This window comes from Primulina eburnea, chromosome 16 (genome assembly GCF_022965805.1).
Source record: "Primulina eburnea isolate SZY01 chromosome 16, ASM2296580v1, whole genome shotgun sequence".
Taxonomy (NCBI): Eukaryota; Viridiplantae; Streptophyta; class Magnoliopsida; order Lamiales; family Gesneriaceae; genus Primulina; species Primulina eburnea.
The window spans coordinates 3,656,842-3,677,969 of record NC_133116.1 but is presented as its reverse complement, the minus strand read 5'-3'; the positions used below and the strand labels follow the sequence as shown (position 1 = coordinate 3,677,969).

General features: G+C 35.1%; 4 protein-coding genes and 1 long non-coding RNA gene across 12 annotated transcripts; 1 reads left to right on the top strand and 4 right to left on the bottom strand.

Annotated features, from left to right (window-relative positions):
- Nucleotides 1–758: 758 nt before the first annotated feature.
- On the bottom strand, nucleotides 759–5,052 carry LOC140817579 (alpha,alpha-trehalose-phosphate synthase [UDP-forming] 5-like). Of its 3 annotated transcripts, none has more exons than XM_073177335.1 (4): nucleotides 4,792–5,052; nucleotides 2,107–4,185; nucleotides 1,696–1,969; nucleotides 759–1,232 (listed from the first exon to the last, which is right to left on the bottom strand). In XM_073177335.1, the coding sequence occupies exons 2-4, from the start codon at nucleotides 4,095–4,097 to the stop codon at nucleotides 933–935; spliced, it is 2,565 nt and encodes an 854-aa protein (XP_073033436.1). In that variant the 5' UTR covers nucleotides 4,098–4,185; nucleotides 4,792–5,052; the 3' UTR covers nucleotides 759–932. The 3 variants fall into 3 exon arrangements, with proteins under 3 accessions (XP_073033436.1, XP_073033439.1, XP_073033437.1); XM_073177338.1 differs by having other exon boundaries at nucleotides 2,107–4,129; XM_073177336.1 differs by lacking the exon at nucleotides 4,792–5,052 and having other exon boundaries at nucleotides 2,107–4,761.
- Nucleotides 5,053–9,563: 4,511 nt separating this feature from the next.
- Nucleotides 9,564–12,218, bottom strand: LOC140817477 (uncharacterized). 3 transcript variants are annotated; one of them, XM_073177189.1, is made up of 7 exons: nucleotides 12,029–12,218; nucleotides 11,863–11,952; nucleotides 11,590–11,744; nucleotides 10,688–10,802; nucleotides 10,274–10,393; nucleotides 10,125–10,195; nucleotides 9,564–9,971 (listed from the first exon to the last, which is right to left on the bottom strand). In XM_073177189.1, exons 1-7 carry the CDS (start codon nucleotides 12,137–12,139, stop codon nucleotides 9,722–9,724), a joined length of 912 nt encoding a protein of 303 aa, XP_073033290.1. In that variant the 5' UTR covers nucleotides 12,140–12,218; the 3' UTR covers nucleotides 9,564–9,721. The 3 variants fall into 3 exon arrangements, with proteins under 3 accessions (XP_073033290.1, XP_073033289.1, XP_073033291.1); XM_073177188.1 differs by having other exon boundaries at nucleotides 10,682–10,802; nucleotides 12,029–12,217; XM_073177190.1 differs by lacking the exon at nucleotides 12,029–12,218 and having other exon boundaries at nucleotides 10,682–10,802; nucleotides 11,590–11,766.
- Nucleotides 10,389–10,846, top strand: LOC140817481 (uncharacterized). Its single transcript, XR_012114775.1, has 2 exons — nucleotides 10,389–10,573; nucleotides 10,649–10,846. It is a non-coding gene; the product is annotated as an uncharacterized lncRNA (long non-coding RNA).
- A 697-nt stretch (nucleotides 12,219–12,915) lies between the features above and the next one.
- LOC140816584 (metal tolerance protein A2-like) lies at nucleotides 12,916–15,485 on the bottom strand. Of its 4 annotated transcripts, none has more exons than XM_073175936.1 (2): nucleotides 15,383–15,485; nucleotides 12,916–14,361 (listed from the first exon to the last, which is right to left on the bottom strand). In XM_073175936.1, the coding sequence occupies exons 1-2, from the start codon at nucleotides 15,440–15,442 to the stop codon at nucleotides 13,108–13,110; spliced, it is 1,314 nt and encodes a 437-aa protein (XP_073032037.1). In that variant the 5' UTR covers nucleotides 15,443–15,485; the 3' UTR covers nucleotides 12,916–13,107. The 4 variants fall into 4 exon arrangements, with proteins under 4 accessions (XP_073032037.1, XP_073032040.1, XP_073032039.1 ...); XM_073175939.1 differs by lacking the exon at nucleotides 15,383–15,485 and adding an exon at nucleotides 15,056–15,363; XM_073175938.1 differs by lacking the exon at nucleotides 15,383–15,485 and adding an exon at nucleotides 15,246–15,334.
- Nucleotides 15,486–18,219: 2,734 nt separating this feature from the next.
- LOC140817478 (large ribosomal subunit protein uL11c) lies at nucleotides 18,220–21,066 on the bottom strand. The gene is made up of 4 exons (XM_073177191.1): nucleotides 20,698–21,066; nucleotides 20,429–20,601; nucleotides 19,606–19,669; nucleotides 18,220–18,579 (listed from the first exon to the last, which is right to left on the bottom strand). Exons 1-4 carry the CDS (start codon nucleotides 20,939–20,941, stop codon nucleotides 18,371–18,373), a joined length of 690 nt encoding a protein of 229 aa, XP_073033292.1. The 5' UTR covers nucleotides 20,942–21,066; the 3' UTR covers nucleotides 18,220–18,370.
- Between the last annotated feature and the right edge of the window lie 62 nt (nucleotides 21,067–21,128).

Sequence of the window (21,128 nt, the reverse complement as noted above, 5' to 3'; positions counted from 1 at the left end):
TGTCGAGTGAGCCGAATTGATAAGGTTTTGGCACGCGTAGTGTTCCGTAGTCACAGTTTATCTAAAGTCCCCAATGTCCCGGGCTCAACGAGGTCAAGTCCTTGCGGCTCAATGCGAGTCAAGACTTAGCCCCTAGATGAACAATGCATGACTCGGCCCCTAGAGCAGGAGCCTTTCGTGCACTTTAAAGGCTCTACATGTTTTCAAACTGCACCTTAAGATGGTGTTTACTCTTTGACAAGGATAAGAATATACTAATATTCTATCAATCTCATGTTATTTTTATTTTTTTCGTTTATTTTTTTTTATTTTTTATGATTCTTATCAATTCATATAGGTCATTCATAGTAACATTATTTAGACTTTTAAATTTGATGATTTACATAAAAAAAGACGTGATAAATAATTATTTTAAATTAATAATTTTTCCGATTAGGAAAATTATGTTAATATATTTTATTTTTCAAAAAGTAATATATGAAAATCCAAATAAAACATGAATAAAAATTCAAATAATTTAAGATATAATTGTATGTCATCAATTTATAGTTATTGAAAATTTTGTTGTTTACTCAATTTACTAATTTTTATTTGTTCAAAAAATAAATAATATTTATATCAAATAATTTTGTGCTTTGCCTTTTTCTCAAGAGCAAAAATAAACTGAAAATCATAAAATGTAAATAATATTTTTTTAAAAAAAATATTAATTGAGATTATTATATGAGGTATATATAATTAATTCCGCACACACGATGTTCATATTAGGCGCTGGTAGTTATTATGCATCATTTACACTGTAAAAATTACAAATCTTTCAAGCAAAATACACCACTACAACTCCAATTTACAGCAGCAGAAAAACTAACATAAAAGTTTGAACATCTCAATGAAAAACGTTTCACAAAAAATACTTCGATCTCAAGAGACAACTAGCTAATAGACAAGCTTTTAGCAGATTGCTCAGAAGCATCTGCAAGGCCTTGAAGCATTCTCAATATCTCAGCAGTGTCGTCTAAGTAGTACTTGGCCTTGCTCGGCTTTTGTCCGACAGTGCATGCGAAAACTTCAGCAACTGGAGAAAGAGATGCATCAGCCATGGCACTCGTTATCACCTCGAACATGTCCTCATCAGACCGGTCATCTCCTATGCAAAGCACAAAATCAGGAAGCACTTCTCTTTGTCGCATTGTTGTGAGCATTCGATCAGCTACTAGGCCTTTGTTCACGCCCTGATGGAGAAAAAACATCATAAGGAACCGGAAATAAAATGGGATTTGGATCGATGGAACATAAATAGGGAATTGATGGAGGAAAATGAGGTCTAAGGAGAATCGTAATATATGTTCTGCTTGAAGTGAGTGCAAAGCCAGGTTCATTATTTCTGCATTGCGCCCCCATCAAAATAGCAATGCTCGTATAAAACATCACTCTTTCTTATTAAATGTACTTGGCTATGGACCCTACTTGTTGAACCACGGTTCACTCTTACCCCTCGTGGTAAAAGGGATAAAATTAGCATATTTAACATCCTGGATGCGTCTAGGTGGGAAAATCTTTTGTGCACCTTGCATGTATAGAAGTGAATGAATCCCATGTTTCAACAAATATGCCAAGGTTTCTCGAACTTGCATAAAGTTTATAAGGAAATACTAACGAATGCTAAAAAGACATTACAACTGCCTGTACTCTAACCTGTGGCTTTACTTCGACAATATGTTGGCCACTCTTGACTGAAACAGGTTCGTTTGCCAGAACACTTTCTAGATGATCAAGAAGCTCCTTAGCTTGACATGACCCAAAATCTGGGTCCGCAAGTTGGTAGTTCCAGACAAGTGCGCTCTCTTTTGGTTCAATAAAAGAACCATCCGTGGTTTCTGTATATAACTGCATCACCGGTTCAGCAATCTGCTTCCAGTAGAAATCAGGAACAGCAACACAAGTCTCCCATTCTGCATCGCGATTTGGCCTGAAAAGGAAATAATTTTGAGTTTTCAGGTGTAAAGTTTCTATAGCATCTATCTTCTTTATCTTAAAATATGCCCGCAGCTTTGATTTGAAACACAAGAAAAATTCCCTTTCAGACAAAACATAACAATTTTTTACCTCACTAGATAGCCGTTCTCAGCGCTGACGCCCAGGTTTTCACAGGGAACAAACCATCGCGTTAAGATCTCTTTCTTCTTCCCACTGACAACAAAAACCAAGTTTTTTGGGTCTTTGCACAACTTATTCAAGATTTGAATAGACTCGATGCTTGGATTTATATCAACAGCACTCTGCACCGTCATTGTGCCGTCATAGTCCAAAAGAACTGCACGGCTCTTGGTCCTCTTATATGCTGATACAATTTGTTCAACGGACAGCTTTCCGAAACTTGGGTCCAAGGCAATCACGCGAAATCCTAAACCAAACCCAATACCCCAGCACCTCCTCCTTACATGGTCCTGACATGCTCTTTCGAGATCTTGCATAAAGCTATGAGCCCAATATGCAACATCATGGCTACTTACATACTTATAGTGCTTATCGTGCCGCATTTGTTTTTCTTGCTCAGGAAATATCAAGGCAGAATCCATAGCTTCTGCCACAGAATCTATGTTCCATGGATTAACTCGAATAGCACCACTAAGGGATGGGGAGCATCCGACGAATTCAGAAACAACCAGCATGCTTTTCTTTGGCACTGATGGATTCAAGCCCAATACTTCATCTAGCTTGTCAGTTCCTTGTCTGCATACAATGTACTCATATGGTATTAAGTTCATTCCATCTCTCACTGCTGTGACAAGGCAACACTCGGAAATAACATAATACGCTATACGCTCATAGAAATGAAGTGAGGTATTGATCAAAACCACTGGCTCATATCCTGGTTCTCCAAAACCCTCATTAATTCTTGTAACAGTCGCATAAGTTTCTGACTGAACCTCCTGTACGTCTTTCCCACGGCCTCTAGCAGGATTTGCAATTTGAACCAACACAACCTTTCCTCTTTTATCAGGATGTTGGTTAAGCAATTGTTCAAAGGCCAGAAGCTTCAGGCTAATTCCTTTAAATATGTCCATGTCATCAACTCCGAGAAGAACAGTCCGACCCTTAAATTTATCGCGTAATTCTGCTACCTTAGACTCGGTTTCTTGAAGAGCCAGCACTGAGCAAAGTTGGCGCATATGTATCCCAACCGGAAGTATTTTAATGCTGACTGTACGGCCATAGTACTCGAGCCCTATATAACCACGTTTAGATTGGTATGATACCCCCAGCATCCTACTACAACAAGAAAGGAAATGTCTCGCATAATCGAACGTGTGGAAACCGATAAGGTCAGAGTTCAATAGTGCTCGTAGAAGTTCAATTCTTACAGGTAGAGTTCTATATATCTCCGATGATGGGAATGGACTGTGGAGGAAATACCCAAGTTTCACCCTATTAAACCTCTTTCTGAGAAATGTCGGCAATACCATTAAATGGTAATCATGTACCCACACAAAATCATCATCTGGAGAGATCACTTCCATTACTTTGTCTGCGAATATTTTGTTTACAGAGACGTAAGCTTGCCACAGGGAACGGTCAAACCTGCCGCCAAGATCTGGAGATAGAGGAAGCATGTAGTGAAATAAAGGCCAGAGGTGCTGTTTGCAGAATCCATGGTAGAATTTACTGAAAAGTTCGAGCGGGATGAAGGCCGGAACACATTTGAAGGTCTCGAGTAAAGTTTGAGCAACATCTTCTTGTTCGCTAGGATCAATTTCTTCTTTCAGACAACCCACGAAAATTACTTCCACATCTTCTCCGAGCCCATCTTTTAGTTGTAAAAGAAGAGAATCCTCGTCCCAACTAAAGTCCCATGCGTCAGCACCATCCGACTCTCTGCGATGTGCACGAAGTGGGAGTTGATTTCCGACAATAATCACCCGATCTTGAGATATAGATGAGGGAACATCTGATCCAACACTCCCACTTTCATCGTCTAGCTCAGATAACACTCCTGCTACAGATGCAACACGGGACAATTTTTTTGCCCCACGGCTGAAGCTCGGTGAACCACCCGAATTAAGATCCAATAAATTTGAGAATGACCTTGAAACCATTTCTTGAAGAGTATGTATCGTAAATAGACCACCTGGAATTGTAAGTTCGCACACTCTCCACTTTTAATTATTTGATCAAATCTGAACTCTACAAACAAAACCATATATAAAAGAAAAGAGGGAGAAATATTGATTCGTAGAACTAGACATACCCACAAAAAAATTGAAAAAAAAAATCCAAATGCAGAATAGATGATAAAATCCTATTCCTGAAAATTAGCAGATAAAGAAATAAAAAACTTACACCTCAAAAATTAAACCTTCGAACAGTTGCACATAAATCTAAGTCAACTGAGTAAGAATTAAAATAAACAAGCTCAACATCAACAAGATCGTAAACAAAAACCAGGCATCAAAATGAACAAAAATTCACGCAGCATTTGAAATATCCGCAGCAAATCTGTCTGTTAAAGGCGGCAACTTTGATAATTAGGAATCAATCAGCCCATCTTCCATCAATAAAGAAAGGATACTTTTTAAAATGTGGAGAGCGAGTGACAACTTGTCGACTGAAAGGACCAAGAGCAAGCTCGAAAACTCAGGGAAAGCAATAAAAAAGCATGAAGGTCTGTCACAAGTGGTCATGAAAGTGGCAATAATATTAAAGAAAATCGAAAATATACAAAAGCAAATCAAAGCAGCAACCGATCCGTGGTGAAGAAGCGTTTACTTTCAAGACAGTGCGAAAAATCACCTTAAAAACACCAAAGATTCCCCACTAAAAATATATATCCCAAATCAGATTCCCATTTGCTAGCTCTCCAGTGGCATCAAGAAAAGATTATTTTTTTAACACCCTTCTGCTTGTTTATTATTTGGAAATTCTTGTTACCCTATAAATATGAAAAGTATATTACAGTACAACCCACAAAAGATAATATCCTTATGCAGGGGCAAGATTCTTTTCCTGAAACAAAGAAATGTGAGAAGAGAGAAAAGGTAGGAATTATCAAAAGGGTAATGAAAACAAGAAGGCACTGAGCTAGAAATTTTTGTCCATTGTAGTTAACTATGGTTAAGGGTGATGTAACTGTCGTTACCTAACTGTTGTCGATGACCACGTGACACGCAATCGCTCCTCCAAACTCATGTGTATTTTGTTGGTACAAATTAGTTCATCGCTCTTTCTCAAACAATTCCTTGATTTAATATTTTTTTTATTCAGGAAAATACTTTACACTTCGTATATATTAAACAAATAATTTATTGAATTTTAGATAAGTGGTATTCCTTTTAGCGATATTGTCCTTATGATAAGATGGATAACCAAGATTTGTCATGCATATGTAGGACCCACTTTTTTTCTGAAATTGTGCGTGTGGCAAGATCTTACCCGTTGAAATGAGGGTAGTGCCCATATAGATAAGATCTCATCTACCCATAAAAAGCACGTGGTACATTGTATTAACACCTTCATTTTCACACATTCATAAAACCAGCATTCATTATTTATAGTCTCCTTCTTCAATTATTCATCTTTATTGTTGTTTACATTAAATAAAAATATATTCATTTTTATTTACACAATTTAAATGTTTATTATTTTCAACGAGTTTCATTAAATTCAATCGGGTACACATTTTTATTTTCAATATTATTTTATTGATAATATCATATTAATATAAAATAATTTAAGTTAAGAGTAAACTTGAATTTTTAGTTGAATCATACACTACACCAATTGAGTCATTTATAACCGTTCATGTAGTATTTGTCAATTTTATCAGTAATTGTGTACCAAAATGGCTTTTTTTTCTTTTTTTTCTTGGCATGACCAGACCGACGCTATATTTTTGTTATAAATAACACCATGTACAAAGTAAGAATATCTCTGTGTATGTATATATAAGAGAAAACTCAATAAATAATTTTTTTTAAAAAAAAAATTAAGACAAAGCGCCCAACATTTCTCTCGTTAGTTTTGGAAAGTCGGGGACCAAATTAAAGTGTTGCTCAATGTGATTTAATGCACCAATAATGTCTGATATTTTAAGGATAAACTATTTTCACGGACGCGGTTAAAAATTTTGGGTTGACATGACAATGAAAATGATTCCCAGCGGAGAAATCGCTTTCTTGTTTGTCTCAATTTGCACCGAATATTCCATTTATATTTTATATTATATACACAAAAATAAAGATATCATATATTTAAAGTAACTTCTTGATTTCACTGTTTTATTGCAAATTAAAAAGTAAGAACACTTTTATCTCTAGAAAATGAAAACCCATACTCGATTAGAAGAATCACTATAGCTGACAATAATTTTAAATGATATATCATTTGTGCTTATAAATGTGAATTTGTGTAGGTGACCTTGTATTAGTTATGAATATTTGTTGGCTAATTTTTAGAGTAAAACAAATTTTTTGCGACTTGCTAGTGCAATCCAAGCAGTAGAGACAGAATATACACCAAACAGTAGTAAGCTAATATATCTTCAAACGGTTGATTACAAAACTCGGGTTATAAAACCGCAAACCCCAAAACATAAAATCGTAAAATCGTCAACCAAACTTAAAACTAACATTTTTCTTTCGAAATAAAGTATAAACTCTTTAAATCTTCTCAAAACAACTCAAAGCATTATAAGTCATAAAATATTTAAACTAAACTTAAATCATAAACGTAATTGTGGAAAACTAGCGACGGTTCTCGGGTTGTGTGTACCATCAGTCCAGTTAGTTCAATCATCAAGTCTTACATCAACATCATGATCACCTGCATCGATCACACCTAGTGAGTCTATTGACTCAGCAAATCTTAATCGTGATAACAAATAATACATAATTATTCACAAACTACAATGAAAATACTTTTAATCAATATAGATTTTCATCAACATAAACTTTAAACATTTTGTTTTCATCATATACTTTTCTTTTCTTTCATCATATACGTATATGTTTCCTTTTTTTTTTTATTGAATTTAGATCCTTATTTGTGACTTTGTTATAAGCTATATGTCAATGGATCCATCTATATGTAACAATGGTATGAGGTGGCGGGGACACCAGCAACACTTTCACCCGTCAACTGAGCATTGGTCATATCATCGTATTAGTCACAATCAATTCACATCCTTCAATTTTTCATATTTCCATCAATTATAAAAATTCATGCGTATATAAATCATTTTTCTTTTAAACCAACCATGCAATACGTCTTTTAGGATTAACGTTTCATCATAAAATTCTTTAAAAATTTTAAATAAAAATTTTACATTCATTACAGCATTCAGAGCCCTGCCAGGACGTCTAACATTTTTCAGTATAAAATGACTGGTTTGCCCATGAAACCTTAACTTTCTCAATTTATCCTTAGACCTTAAACTGACGGCCCAAATCCATCCAAACTTAACATGACACCTTAAAATACACCCATAAATATTTCTTAAACGTAAACTTAAGCTCCTCTACTGATTTTCCAATTCGTTTTTGAACTTAGATGTACATCCCGGTTTAACCCGAATCGACTCGAAACTTAACCAAATCTTACCAAACATGAACAATGACTTAGTAGCATCTAATCATACCATAAATAACCCAAATCAAGCCATTTAAACCCTTAAACATGCATGAACAACTACTGAAATTTTATGTCTATTTTTCAAAAACCTTGGCTTACTTTCCATGTACCTCTTCGGCCCTAGCCCTCAACCAATGAGACCAGCCCCTATGAGCCCTTCCTAGGACCATGGCTGAACCCCAGGGAACCTTATGGACATAACTTGACACGCCTAGAAGCCGCAGCCCTCAAAGCCGATCGCCCCTAGCATGCGCACCCAAGCCTTACGTCCCAACCCCTTTGCCTTTGAACCAGCCCTCGTAGGTCTCCTGGTCACGCCCTAACAGTAGCTAAGAGCCATGCCTCTCCAGTGAACTTTGGCAGAAACCCAAACCTCATTTAACCCAAATTTTCGTTCACCTTTGTTACCTTCTATGTTCAGCCCTTACGCAGCCTTTTCTAGGCCCCTCAACCCTCTGGAATCCATCCATTTTCGTGCCCCGACCATGGCAGTCCCTCAAGTGCATCACAAACAAGATTTTTATAAAAGGAAAACTCTATTTTTGTCATGTTTATGTCATAAAAATGAAAATATACAAAGTATATCATGTTTTTTATTCAATCATGTGTCAAAACATACAATATGGTGTGAAAGATGAGTGAACGAAGATTAAGACATGCCTTTGCATTTATTACGCACAAAAACGGCTTGTGATGTGAGGAACGTTGGCGGAGAGGCGGGGGCAGATGCTTGCTGAATTATCCTTCAAATTTATGTGAGTTGCTCTCCCAAAAATCGTGTGTGTGGTTGTATTGCTGATGGAGAGTCCTAGGGTTTCTAATGATGCGTGCGTGTGTTTGAGTGGAATAAAAGAGCTTGGAAAACTTGATTATTTGATATAAAATACTATGGTAACATATTAGGCCCAATAACCTATTATAACATACCTATTAGATTTTAATTAAAATATTTTTTCAGGTTGATTTTCGAAAATATTAACCGAACCTCCAAAAAATCAAAATATGACTCGACGCGTAAAAACACAATTTTATGTATTCTAATATAAAACTAGCTTTTAAACATGTAATCATGTACACAATATAATCATGCAATTAAAACAATTTAATTAGTCATTTTTATTTTTCTGGATTTATATGCAGTTGGATTACGTCATCGTATTTTTTTTGAATTTTATAAGAAGTGCAAGCTTACATGTGTGTCTACGGTTCGGTCGATCCTACCCCTGCAGACACTGCCCGCAGAAGTCGATCTAACGGCTCGGATTTTTCCGAATCAATTTTTTTTTTTTTACTACAGGGAGGTGGGCCCGGATCACTCATATGGAGTGATTCGGGCCATTCATTGCCCGTGCAGAACAGGGTGAAACAAACTTGTGTCTACTACTCAAAATTAAAACTACTGAATACTGATTGACATTTCATATCTCATTTCTGGTCCTGACGGATCAAATTCGAGCTCAAATGAATATTCCATGGCACAATGGACATTCAAGCCGGAGATTTTTACAAGCACGATCCATTTTCCAAGATGTCTATCATGTGCAGCATGTCTGGGTGGATCATGACCAATCACCCATTGTCCCCTACTCCCCATCTCGAAGAATGGACGGATCCAGGAAAGCCACCCGTCCACATAAATATAAGACTAATCATTATAAAATATATTTTGTTGATCCCAATACCAAAAACAAAAAACAAAAAACAAAATTATATAATCAAATGGAATTTGCTTGATACAACTTCACAAATAACGCGTTTTAAAATTTGAAAATGTTTACTTTATAACTTGTAATCTTGAACATCGTGAGTTATATATTATAAAAATACCCATCACCATTAAATCATATTTTAAAGTAAATTTAACAAATAAGAACTCAATTCACATGGTTTTAAACAGCATGATTATAAAATTTAAAACGTTAGGAAGTACACTCGACAAAACAAATCTCATTCCCCTCACTGTTTTTTAGTTGAAATGGTCCATCTCATGACACAAAATATGCATAGCAAGAGCTCATACACATGATACATATTATAGTAGTCAGAACTAAATTTACAGCACGTCATTCGCGAAAAATATCGACGAGAATTGGTCTTAAGAATCATTATCGTTATCTTCCTCTATCTCAGGCTTGACGAAAAATTCAATGTAAGCAATACGGTTGGGTTGTTGATACCCAGTAGAATCAATGTGAGGATGCGAAACGCTGGACTTTGCAACCGAAACAAGGTGTTGAACTTTCAACATCCCACCTCTCCCAATTGTAAACTTGCTCCCTCGATTATCCCGAATTACACTGCTTGGGATGTTAGAAGTCGTTGCACGAAGGAATTTGTACTTGTACCTGTCCAAAACAAGTTAAGGTGCCAACCAGTAGGCAGCACAACTTTGTCACATTACCCGTCATATTGTAGGTGATGTTGCATAACATCATGACCGCCAATGTAAACACTTTCAAAGAATATTTTTCCAAGAGAGAATGGTAAATGAGAAGAACCTGTGAGATATTATCTGTTCACAACTAAAGGCGATTAAAAGATCCATATGAGCATAGTAGTTGAAGTCTATCTGCATGATAAGGGACAAATATTTTATATAAAGGGCCCTAGAAGCAATTTTTTGGTTTGCAATGGATTTAGGGATTACCTGCAGGTCCCCATGGCCTTCACCTCTGAAGACAACAGATGGAGGAGATGGCTGTAAATTTATCTGAATGCTTGATCCAGGCCATTCAAGATCATCGATAGCTTCCTTCAGAGCTGCAGACTATCAAACCGCAAATATAAAAATATGTATATAGGATCTCATGCACATCCTACTTTGATTAAAAAAAAAATTTAAAAAGAGGATATATAATCTTATCAAGAAACCCCAATTTTTCAAGCCCATTTCACGACCAAAGGAAATCATCTCCTTATTCTATGTGAAAAACACATTAAGCTTACCGTAGATCAAGAGTTCTGCACTCATTTTAGTTGTAGAGAGTATTTAACTTTAAGAAAGTTTTTAACCTTTTTAAAGTAACTTGATTACTGCATAATGTACTAAGAATACTTTAACCGTGAAACTCGTAGGAATGTTTCCAGCAGTCTCAAAATTATAGTCCCACGATATTGTCTCTGGAATCCTTGTCCTCAACTCCGCATAAATGCAAGCATTAGAAGAATCAACAGATCTAACACAAGGGAAGCGGAAAGATCAAATGATGAGTCAATTTGTCATTGCAATTCTAACTTAAATATAAATCAAGTTCAGTGGCAATGAAAATTCAGGTATGTTTTACGAATTAACACTTTCTAACTGATGTAGCACAGAGAAACTTTACGGCTTTAAATTATTAGGAAATGTCCAACCTCAAATTAAGATCAACCAAAAAGCTTATGCCTTATAGTCATATTATTATTCAGGGATCGACTGGGAATTTATTTTTAATCTTAGCTCTTTATCTATTGCCCACAGGAAAACTTAGTTTTCTATAATTTCGATCTTGTGGTTGTATTTCGCCCATGCATTGCAGGAAATATTGTGTCAAAACAGACCACAGATCATCAATCATCCTCATTACACGAGTTAGATTTCAACTTTTACTCCTTTGATCATCTCTTTCTCCATTTTTCATTCCATCTAGTTGAAATTCACCAGCAACCGAACTTCTTGTTTTCCAATGTTTTCAACAATTAACATTAAATTTTAGTAAAGTTAAATCAATTTCTAGCAATCCTTTTTGGACATCAACATTGATGATGTAGTCCCATTCCTCGAGGAAAGATAATCCCAAACAAGAAAGCAGCTTAACTCCAGCTAACAGTTGCAAGACATCCAACTCTAAACACATGGTTCATGGTGCACATACATTCATCAACCTCCACAGACAATTTTTTCATGCATTTTCCGACCCAAAACTTTTCCATGAAAATTTATTCTGGTGTGAGCATAAAATAGAAAAGGCATTAAGAAATTACCGGAGCAAAAGTTGCATATCAGACCCCGGATAACGGATTTCAAGAATGTTGGAGCGTCCAGGAACAGAAAATGTGTTGAGACAGTCAACAAAGAGGCCTAAGCCCACCCCAAATCGTGGCCTCCCGTGAGCCCCGTAATCATATTTAACAAATAGCTACAGAATAAAACTACAAAAACTGAACAGATCGAAAGCAATTCTCTCAATAAACTTCTGCAAAAGAACGAAAACTCTGATTATCAGAAAAAAAAAAAAAAAAATTACATGTGAATACCTCGCGTTGTAGATAAACCTTAGCTTGAAGACAAGCAGTTTCCTCGACGATTATGACTATCCCGTGTTCCGATAATTCCACAACAGCATCCTAATAACAGAATAATCAATTAAGATCCAAAGTTGTCACAAAGAAAATTGGGAAGGTTTATGAAATGAAACCATACTTGATGCCGTTTCCAGCGGACCGAGGTGAGGGCATCGACAACGCCTTGGACGCAGTCCAGTTCACACACCAAGTCCGGAACCTCCACCTCCTCCGCCACCGACGAGCTCATTCAGCCGCCTTCTCCGTCTCCTCTCTCCCGCCAAAAAAATACGAGACCACTGAACCACTGTTGGGAATAATAAATCACTGTTTTTATATAGTTTTTGTTAAAGTTAATTAGGCTCAAATACCTAAATTGTATTATGCAATTATATAGTTTTTTTTTTTAAGATAAAACTTGTAATTTTATTATTTAAATCATTTATTACAAGATTAACCAACTAAGAAGAAAAATTACCGTTCAACCAAATAAAGGGTGAAAAGGAATCGAAAACAAAACGATCAATGCTATGGGCTACATTATTTACCGAACGACGAACATGAATAAGTTCAGATATCCCAGATTCACTCATACGCTCTCTAATATCTGTGGCGAAGAAGCCCGTATAACCAATATCATCTCGAGTGGTAGTGACTGATTGCACTGCCAATAAAGAGTCGATTGCAACTTGAACATCAGTAAAACCTTTGTCATGCAGGAAAATAATACCTTCGCGAATAACCAAAAGTTCACCATGAACGATAAAACGAAGATAGATATAATTTTGAACTTTATAATACGAGTCAATACTATTTTGATTATTCTTAAACCTTAAATTGATCATTAGATTATATTTTGTCATCTGGAACAAATACTTATCAAACACCCTCATGTTCATGTGCATTTCTGCCTATGCTTCTGATCCCGCATTGTTAAATGGCGTTTTTCTTCTTCTTTTTTTCTGGGAAAAAAAGCATCACAAATGTTCCCTATTCACCATAAACTTGATAAAATTCATCCAAAGATAAGAAAGACGCGTAGGAATAAATGAGGTCTCATGTTATCCCAAACAAAATCAATCCACGAAAGCTAAAAGAATCGCCCAATTATGGTATTACTTTGTTGCTAGAATAGTATTTTACAGATTAAAGCAATCGTCGCATTCCAACCTCAAACGACTTTGACACAGCAACAGCGCAAACAGGGCTCACGGGGATTCATTCTCTCTCTATTTGAATTGTTACGTGACTGATGTTGTATTCCCTCTTGATATAGTCGATTACTTTGTCCAACACCATGTCGGCATCAGCTTCTGGCTTGACCTTAACATGACAAGCTAATAAAACTTTTCCTACAGTGATCGCCCAGATATGCAACTCATGAATTGCCACGACCTCTTCCATATCACACAGACCCTTTTCGAGCCTTGTTGCGTCTATCTCTCTAGGAGTGCTTTCCATAAGAACCTCAAGAATGTTGCGTAGCATCCTAATAGTGGTTCCCAGCACGATAATGGAAAAGATGAGGGTACAAATAAGATCAATAATTTTCCACTCTGGTTTATACCATATGATAGCTCCACCAATCATAACACCAATACTTTGTATGGAATCTCCAAGTACATGAAGGTAAGCCCCCTGAACGTTTATATTCCGTTGCTTCTTCTTCTTCTCATGTCCATCTTTCGACTCATTTTCACCTCCAACGGAATTCTTGAGCAAAGGTTCCGTAGAGTCCCCATCATGTATATGGTGACGCCCATCATGTTTGGAGTGTCTTGAGTCATGGTAGGTAACACTGACTCCATGGTGGTGCACATGAGTATCCTCTGAGCCATGATCATGATCGTCATGCTCGTGATGTCCATGGCCGTGCCCCGAACCATGCCCGTGATTGTGACCATGGCCATGTCCGTGACCATGATCATGGCCCAGCAAGATAGCCATGATAACATTGACTAATAACCCAAAAGCTGAGACCAAAAACATCAGAAATCCTTGTACTTCACCTGTATCATGTATGAGACGAAAAATGGCTTCATAGACAAGGATCCCGGCAAGAAGCCAAATCATCTGAATTGAGACCAGTGCCCCCAGTATCTCTATTCTGAAAAACCCGTAAGACTGGCGTGGAGTAGCTTCCCATCCTCCCGCCCATAGTGAAAACAAAGAAATCGCAAAAGCAGCAACATCTGACAGTAAATGTGCTGCATCAGTCAATATTGCAAGACTATTGGCTTTGATACCTCCAACCACTTCAACACTCATAAAAACGATGCACAAAGCAACCGCAATCAAGAGTTTCCTCATGGATGCTGAACGCTCTTGGGCATCTTTAGAACTGCTCTGAGCATCAGAAAAACCGCATGCTGCTCCCCCACAAGCCTTGGTCCCTGTAGAACCCCTCTCTGTACCTCTCACATCCGTGCAAACCTCTATAACATGCCCATGTTCTGAACTTCGTGTATCCATCTAAATGCATATAGCACAAAATTCATCACATGTTCATCTTATTTTATCAAAACAAATTTGCAGAACAAATTTTCCATGAAAGACTCAAATATTCGTTTATCTCGAGTCAGCTAGCCCCATTGAGCAACCAGTATACAAAACCAATTTTCACGAGAGAATCTACAAGAAGTCGGAGAAAATAATATCCACATAATAATTTGCCTGGAAAAATCTTTTATAAATGTAATAACAAGAACCAGTCCTGATAGGAAGTTTAAAATTACCACATCAAGTATGAAATATCAATCCAATAATTCATAAGATGCCAGTATAATTAATTCGGGGCAAACCCAGATGTCATAGTCAGTATTAGTTCCTATCGCATCAAGCAACCACACGAACTTCAAGCAGAAACCTTTTACTCAACTTATGATGAAGGTTAAAATCCCAGTAAACACAAGAGGCAAGAATTCACATAGCAACACATCCAATGGAAGATTAGACACCCCTAAATATAAATTCGAACATCAAACATGATCCACAAATTGAAGGCAAATTTCAGGAACACCTCCAGGTAATCCAGCAAACAGAAAATAAGGCATCCAAAGCAAAAAAATCATGATTAATTAATTATATTAATTAATGTACCTCAAAATAATTAGGACGTAGATAGAAGAACACGAGATAAGAATCGCATAAAAGAAAATCCCATTACCTTATTCGAATCATGAATAATCTCTCTAATGTGTTTCGTGACGTGTGCGTACTAAACAACAAAAGGACCGAGTCGTTTCCACGAAATACACATGCCCTTCAATGAAACTTTTCTTAAAAAGCTAACATTGTGACAACAATAATTACCATGTGGAAATACACAAACAAACGAACAAATGAACAGAAATTACTAAATTCAAAGGCGACTCACGAACTAGCACAGCAGACTCGGGATCTCGCATTTTTTACGGTGAAAGAAAAATAAAAATCTAGAAAGTGGAGAATCGCTCACATGCATCGATGAATGGATAAGAGTGAATAAGGTTACCTCGGCAAAAACCTTTTGGGTTGTCGATTCGTGTACGCTCCGTTTGCTTTCGCCACTCATGAGTTGTGAACCTGTTTGTTTGTCTTATATCATAATATTTTATTCTCGTTTTGAAAGGAAAAAAAGAATATTATTTTGATGACAAAAATTTGTGTGAGATGGTTTCACGAGCCTTGTTTTGTCATCCATTAAAAGTATTATTTTTTATGTTAAGAGTATTACTTATTATTATGAATATCGATAGATGAGACGGTCTGAGTTAACTCATATCACATATAAAAATTCGTGAAAAATAATCATAATCATGAAAAATACCCCCTGGTCCCCTACTCCTCAGTTGTTATGGACGGACGACGGACGAATTAAAAGCTGTTCTCAAATCTCTCTCTAAAAAAATTGTTGACTGTTTTCAGATATAAAGAGTCAAAATGCGACATCGATCTGACAAATACTGTAATTTTGGAAGAAAATTCATTACGTCTTTTATGCATTAAACTAATAAAAATATTATATATAATGAGATAATTTACACTTTAACGATACAAAAATATTAAATTATTTGTATTTTATATTCATTCAGTTGCGCAAATAATATAATACGACACATTGAGAAGTATCTTTCGGTGTTTTATTTTGACGATGACATCAGCCGTGAATTTAATTTATGGCATTCAATTAGTATATCAGTTTTCTTTTAATGTGCATATTATGTACTGCCAAATATACGTGCACTATTTCTATACGTGTTCTTAATAATATAATATAATGTATTTTTAGGAAAAAATGGTTTTTTTCAATAACGGATTTCAAAGTATGTGCAAAATATTATATTTTTGCAGAATTTGATCAAAAAAAATCATTAATATTCGAAATTGACATAAGTGAGTCGTGTTTGATAAATAAGTTATTATTACTAGTTATTTTGCACACGCATTGTGTATGTGTACAATCTTTGTTATCATTATCGATGGACTAAAGTGAAATTTAACAAATTATGGAGGGACTAAATTGATATTTGGATGGTTGAAATAAAAAAAATGTGTTGAATTTTTTTAAAAAAAAAACAAAAGTGTACTATTAGTATCATATAGAGTAAAATTGGAGAAAAAAAGTTGATGTCCTCTTTAGGTAGTTATTATCATTTACTCACATTTAGTAATGTAGTATATATAATATTAAAATTGTTTTTTAGAAATTGAATCAATATTTTGTGAGGTTTTAGATTTCAATTAAATTAAGCATAAATTAACAAATAATTTTGGTTTAACAGTAAAATTGATTTTTTAAAGCCAAGAATGACTATTTAAACATTGGGTATGTTTGGTATGATTGATAAGTAAGTGATAGATTGTTAAACCAATATTTGTCTCAATTTTTATGGGTCTAATTAATCAAGAAGTCCGTGATAAAAAAAAAACTTATATGGGTAAGAAGACATCTCATATTTTTGGGAGGACTGAGAACCCAATTCTTAAAATATTATATAAATTACCATTTTTACCCACAAAAAATACCATTTTTGTATTTGCACACAAATCACATAAATAATTTCATGATGAAACTAAATAAAATTAAAAAATAGAGAAAAAAATAATTAGAAATCCACGTATCATCCTTTGCGCTTAAAAAAATAGAGGAAAAAAAACGAGATAAAATGCAAAATCATATTAATTTTTATTAAAAAATAATTTATCAGATAAATATATAATCTATATTTTAAAATTTTATAAAATATTTATTTATTAATAGCTGAACACATGATTTTGAAAACATTGCTATAAATATCATTTTATATATACCAAATTGTTATCAATGTTAGTTTAGGGTATTTTTGTCTCAACAACAAAAAATGTAAAATTTATCATTCTCATTAAAATTTTACCAAACAAAACATTATTCATCACTTACACATTATATATCATTACCTTAAATTTTATCATCAATCCAATTAGTTATCATATCCTACACACCAAACATAGCCTCACTTGGTTAACTTTTAAGCTAAATTATTGGAAATGGAACTAATTTAAAACGTTATTTATTAACGTTGTCCTGATTTGTTTAAAATAATTAGACATTAACCGGAATACTTGTGTTTTCATGCAATCTGGAATTGTATTGTAAAAACTCCTTCTTTTGATTACATTTGAAAGAGTTGAGTTGGAGTAAAAATTCCGATAACAATTCTAGGAATTCATTGTTTTTATTAAAATATGAATAGTTCTCGTCATTGAAATAGTCCTTTCTTTTAGCTTCACACAAAGCAATATATGTGTGGCTTCATCTGAGACAGTTTCACGATTTATTTATGTGAGACGAGTCAACTCGAACCATACTTAAAGTAAAAAAAAATATTATTAACAAAAAAAAATATTTTCATGGATTTGATCGAATTGGATATTTGTTTCACAAAATTAACACATGAAATTATCTCACGTGACTTTTTGTGTTAAAATATATATGTATCGTGAACGTTGGTATATATTTTGTATTATACAAAAACAGGTAAAAAAATTAATCAAATTAGCAGTATATTATAATTATAAAAAATTAAAATATAATCGAGTTTATAATTCGGAAACATCAAGTCTTCATTTTTTTATGCATAAAAAATTCGATCTCACTTATGATCAGTTCTTTGTTTAAGAACCCCTTTTTAACAAGTTCAGCTCCATTAGTCATATTAGACCCAGAAATAATCACTCGTGGTTTAACTTTATATTTTAGTAAGACAATGACTTCAGAAGGAAAAATTAATCACCCGTGTTACATAATGAGATGTTTTATGGAAAAACAATATCCATGAAATATTATTACTGGATAATGAAAAAGTAGCATAAACCAAAAAGATTATAAAAATTTTAATTTAATATTACTTAATCATAACAAACTTGTAGCCATAATAGACAAAGGGAAAATTTTGGAGCCGTTAGAACTGGATTATCATAAGAAAGATTGCTACAAAAAAAATCAAATAATTCAGACCAACTACACAAGTTGCTTCACTTTTGGTTCCAGAATGGGAGGGTCAATGTCAATTCCCATATTAGCAGCAGTGCCTGCTATAATTCTCATCGCCGACTCGATAGTCATACAATTCAGGTCCGGCAACTTTTCTTGTGCGATTGTTCGCAGCTGCTCGATTGTGATTTTCCCGACTTTCGTCAGCTTTGGGTCCTTGGAACCTTTCTCTACGCCTAGGTATATACATTCCAAGTAACACATGATAGTATGACCATGAATACACGGGCAGATTGCATCAAATATATCCCATGAGCCCCCACAGTGGAAATTTGAAAAAATACGAGGAATTAATGTAACACAAATGTATTAGCATTGCATCAAATATATCGAGTCACACATTTTCAGAAATGTAGAGAACTTGCAGAAAGGAATTCTCCATAACTGTAACTGCAATGCATAAGAAGGATTACACCAGCTCAATGAACTTGTTCTCTTAACTAAAACATATCTCCTAATATGTGTATATAACAAAAGTAAAAAGAAAGACAACTTAGCACAAGCGTGTGTATATAAAACGTGTTTCCAAAGTACATTTCTAATACACATTGTATTTTGTTGATAGTTTTGAACCCTGATCTAGTGTAATTGCAAAGCAAAAATTTTGGTAAAAGTGAGTGCCCCCGATAATAGAATGTCCATAACCTATACCATTAATTCTCCTGGTTTATGTCTTTCTACAGAACACCGACGATTTTCAGTTTGTAAAGATATATATTTAAGACTAATGCCATTAATTCTTCTATTTAAAGGGCGCAGGGGAAACAAGAAAAAACAGAACAATGAACGTACTGAGTTTACCAAGTCAATATACAAAACTATGAGATATGCACTGCCATGTGCCACAAGATGAAGAACAAGTAGAACATCAAATCCATTATATTTATACCTCATTTTAGCATGATTAAGAGAATGTCAACGAAAACATTTTTCTCTATTTGATGCCAAATGAAAATATAGATAGAGTACATTTGTAATATTATCTTCATTTTCCATAATAGTGACCTAGATTGTAGTTTGTTAGAAAGGAAAAGGTGATGGAAACCGAGTTCAATTCTTTTCTCACTTGTCCCCATGAGATAATTTACTTCAATGTAATGTAAGAAACTGCCAGATTATGGAGTAAAATTAATTGACGTGTGAAGAAAAAATTCAAATACATAAAATACAGACTTCATAAAAAATGGAAGGCAAGAGTATACCAGCAGCTTTGAGCAATAAAACAGAAGCAGGTGGAGTCTTCAGGATAAACGTAAAGCTCCTATCCTGTGACAAATTGTCCAGAATCAAAGTAGCTATTGATATAATAAAATCATTGTCCATGTATTTATTGATTGCAATCTATTGAGAGATTTCCTCTGTTGCTTTGATATTCCTACATGTGCAATTATACCTATATAAAACCAGGGTATCTATATAGTTCAAAATGAAGAAAAAGGTAACAGTAGTTCTAGTTTTTGGCCATTCGTTAATGGATTATATCTCATAATTGCTTGGCTCAAGTCTATTCCTCTCTTCCATCTGCTTGATAATCTAATCATTTAACATGAATCAAACCCATTACGATAGCATGACCACCAGAAACTCATCACTGTTTGGTGTATCTAGCATCTGTCCAATTTCTGATTTCACATCAAATCTGTAATTGCTTGGTTTAATATCTGTGCCGTTCAATCTCTCAACGTAAAATCAAAATCTGCGGTTATAGTATAACACCGGAAAGCTGTGTTTGCAGCGTAGTTTGTCATAACTCTCTTCTTACCATTCTCATAACTTAACAAATGAATCGGTGAAGTAATCTTTTAATACATCGACTGATTGCTTGCTGTAATCTCCTTGTTTCTTCTATAAGTAATTTAACATAAAAGGCACGACTGCTTGGCTTAATGACGACCTCTTTTCATTCTCTATTTACTACTCAAATGATTTGACATGAATAAAACCAACGACCATACTAAAACAATTTGCCTTTCCGCATACGAGAAAGAGTATAAAGAATTGCATTTGAAAGGGAAAAGTGCTCACATCGTAGACCGTAATTTCGACAGGAATGACGTAACCGGCTTTATCAGCAGTACGAGCATTGTAATCCTTACAGAAAGCTGCTATGTTAACACCCTTTGAACCCAAAGCTGGACCCACGGGCGGAGCCGGGGTCGCCTTTCCCGCCTCCAGGGCCAATTTGACCACCCCAACCACTACCCAGTTCAAAAAACAAAATTGCCAATGAATTAACAATAAAACAAAAAAGAAGATATAATTCGATAAATTCATTTTAAATCAACAGGCAATACCTTTTTTGGGTTTCCCACCAGGTTTAGGGGGGGCCATGGAAATGATGGTCAGAGGGCGTGGAGTAGAAGATACGGACAGCGTGAGTTGGTTGTTTAGGAACTGTGCAGTGGTGGAAGCTTTAAGGGGTGAATTGAAAATTAGAGATGATTGAAGCGCAGTCTCATTCTCCCATCGATTCCTCTTCACATCTGGAGAAGAAATCGAAATGGAGCCACCGTAAGCTGAAAGAGACGAAGTAGCCATATTTTGTGAACAATAAAAACACTGGATGGAATGGAAAATTCCCGAGCAATCCACACACACATGCCCAGGAGTGGATAACACACACTGAAAGAGAAACACAGCGTGTTATCGGGCCTAAATGACATGCGTAAGCCCACTAAGTCTTTTCTCTTCTCTTTTTATTTATTTTTTAACGTGGCAAATTTAT

Excerpts from the sequence above, each read along its gene's own strand:
- LOC140817579 (XM_073177335.1), bottom strand. The coding sequence starts at position 4,097 with ATGGTTTCAAGGTCATTCTCAAATTTATTGGATCTTAATTCGGGTGGT. Across the intron at positions 1,970-2,106 it reads GAGAACGGCTATCTAGTGAG|GCCAAATCGCGATGCAGAAT; the intron begins GTAAAAAATTGT and ends TTTCCTTTTCAG. Across the intron at positions 1,233-1,695 it reads TTGTCGAAGTAAAGCCACAG|GGCGTGAACAAAGGCCTAGT; the intron begins GTTAGAGTACAG and ends TTTCTCCATCAG.
- LOC140817477 (XM_073177188.1), bottom strand. The coding sequence starts at position 12,139 with ATGAGCTCGTCGGTGGCGGAGGAGGTGGAGGTTCCGGACTTGGTGTGT. Across the intron at positions 11,745-11,862 it reads AGGTTTATCTACAACGCGAG|CTATTTGTTAAATATGATTA; the intron begins GTATTCACATGT and ends TTTATTCTGTAG. Across the intron at positions 10,803-11,589 it reads GATATGCAACTTTTGCTCCG|ATCTGTTGATTCTTCTAATG; the intron begins GTAATTTCTTAA and ends CCCTTGTGTTAG.
- LOC140816584 (XM_073175936.1), bottom strand. The coding sequence starts at position 15,442 with ATGAGTGGCGAAAGCAAACGGAGCGTACACGAATCGACAACCCAAAAG. Across the intron at positions 14,362-15,382 it reads CCCAAAAGGTTTTTGCCGAG|ATGGATACACGAAGTTCAGA; the intron begins GTAACCTTATTC and ends ATATGCATTTAG.
- LOC140817478 (XM_073177191.1), bottom strand. The coding sequence starts at position 20,941 with ATGGCTACTTCGTCTCTTTCAGCTTACGGTGGCTCCATTTCGATTTCT. Across the intron at positions 20,602-20,697 it reads TGGTGGGAAACCCAAAAAAG|TGGTTGGGGTGGTCAAATTG; the intron begins GTATTGCCTGTT and ends TGAACTGGGTAG. Across the intron at positions 19,670-20,428 it reads TCGAAATTACGGTCTACGAT|GATAGGAGCTTTACGTTTAT; the intron begins GTGAGCACTTTT and ends AATTTGTCACAG.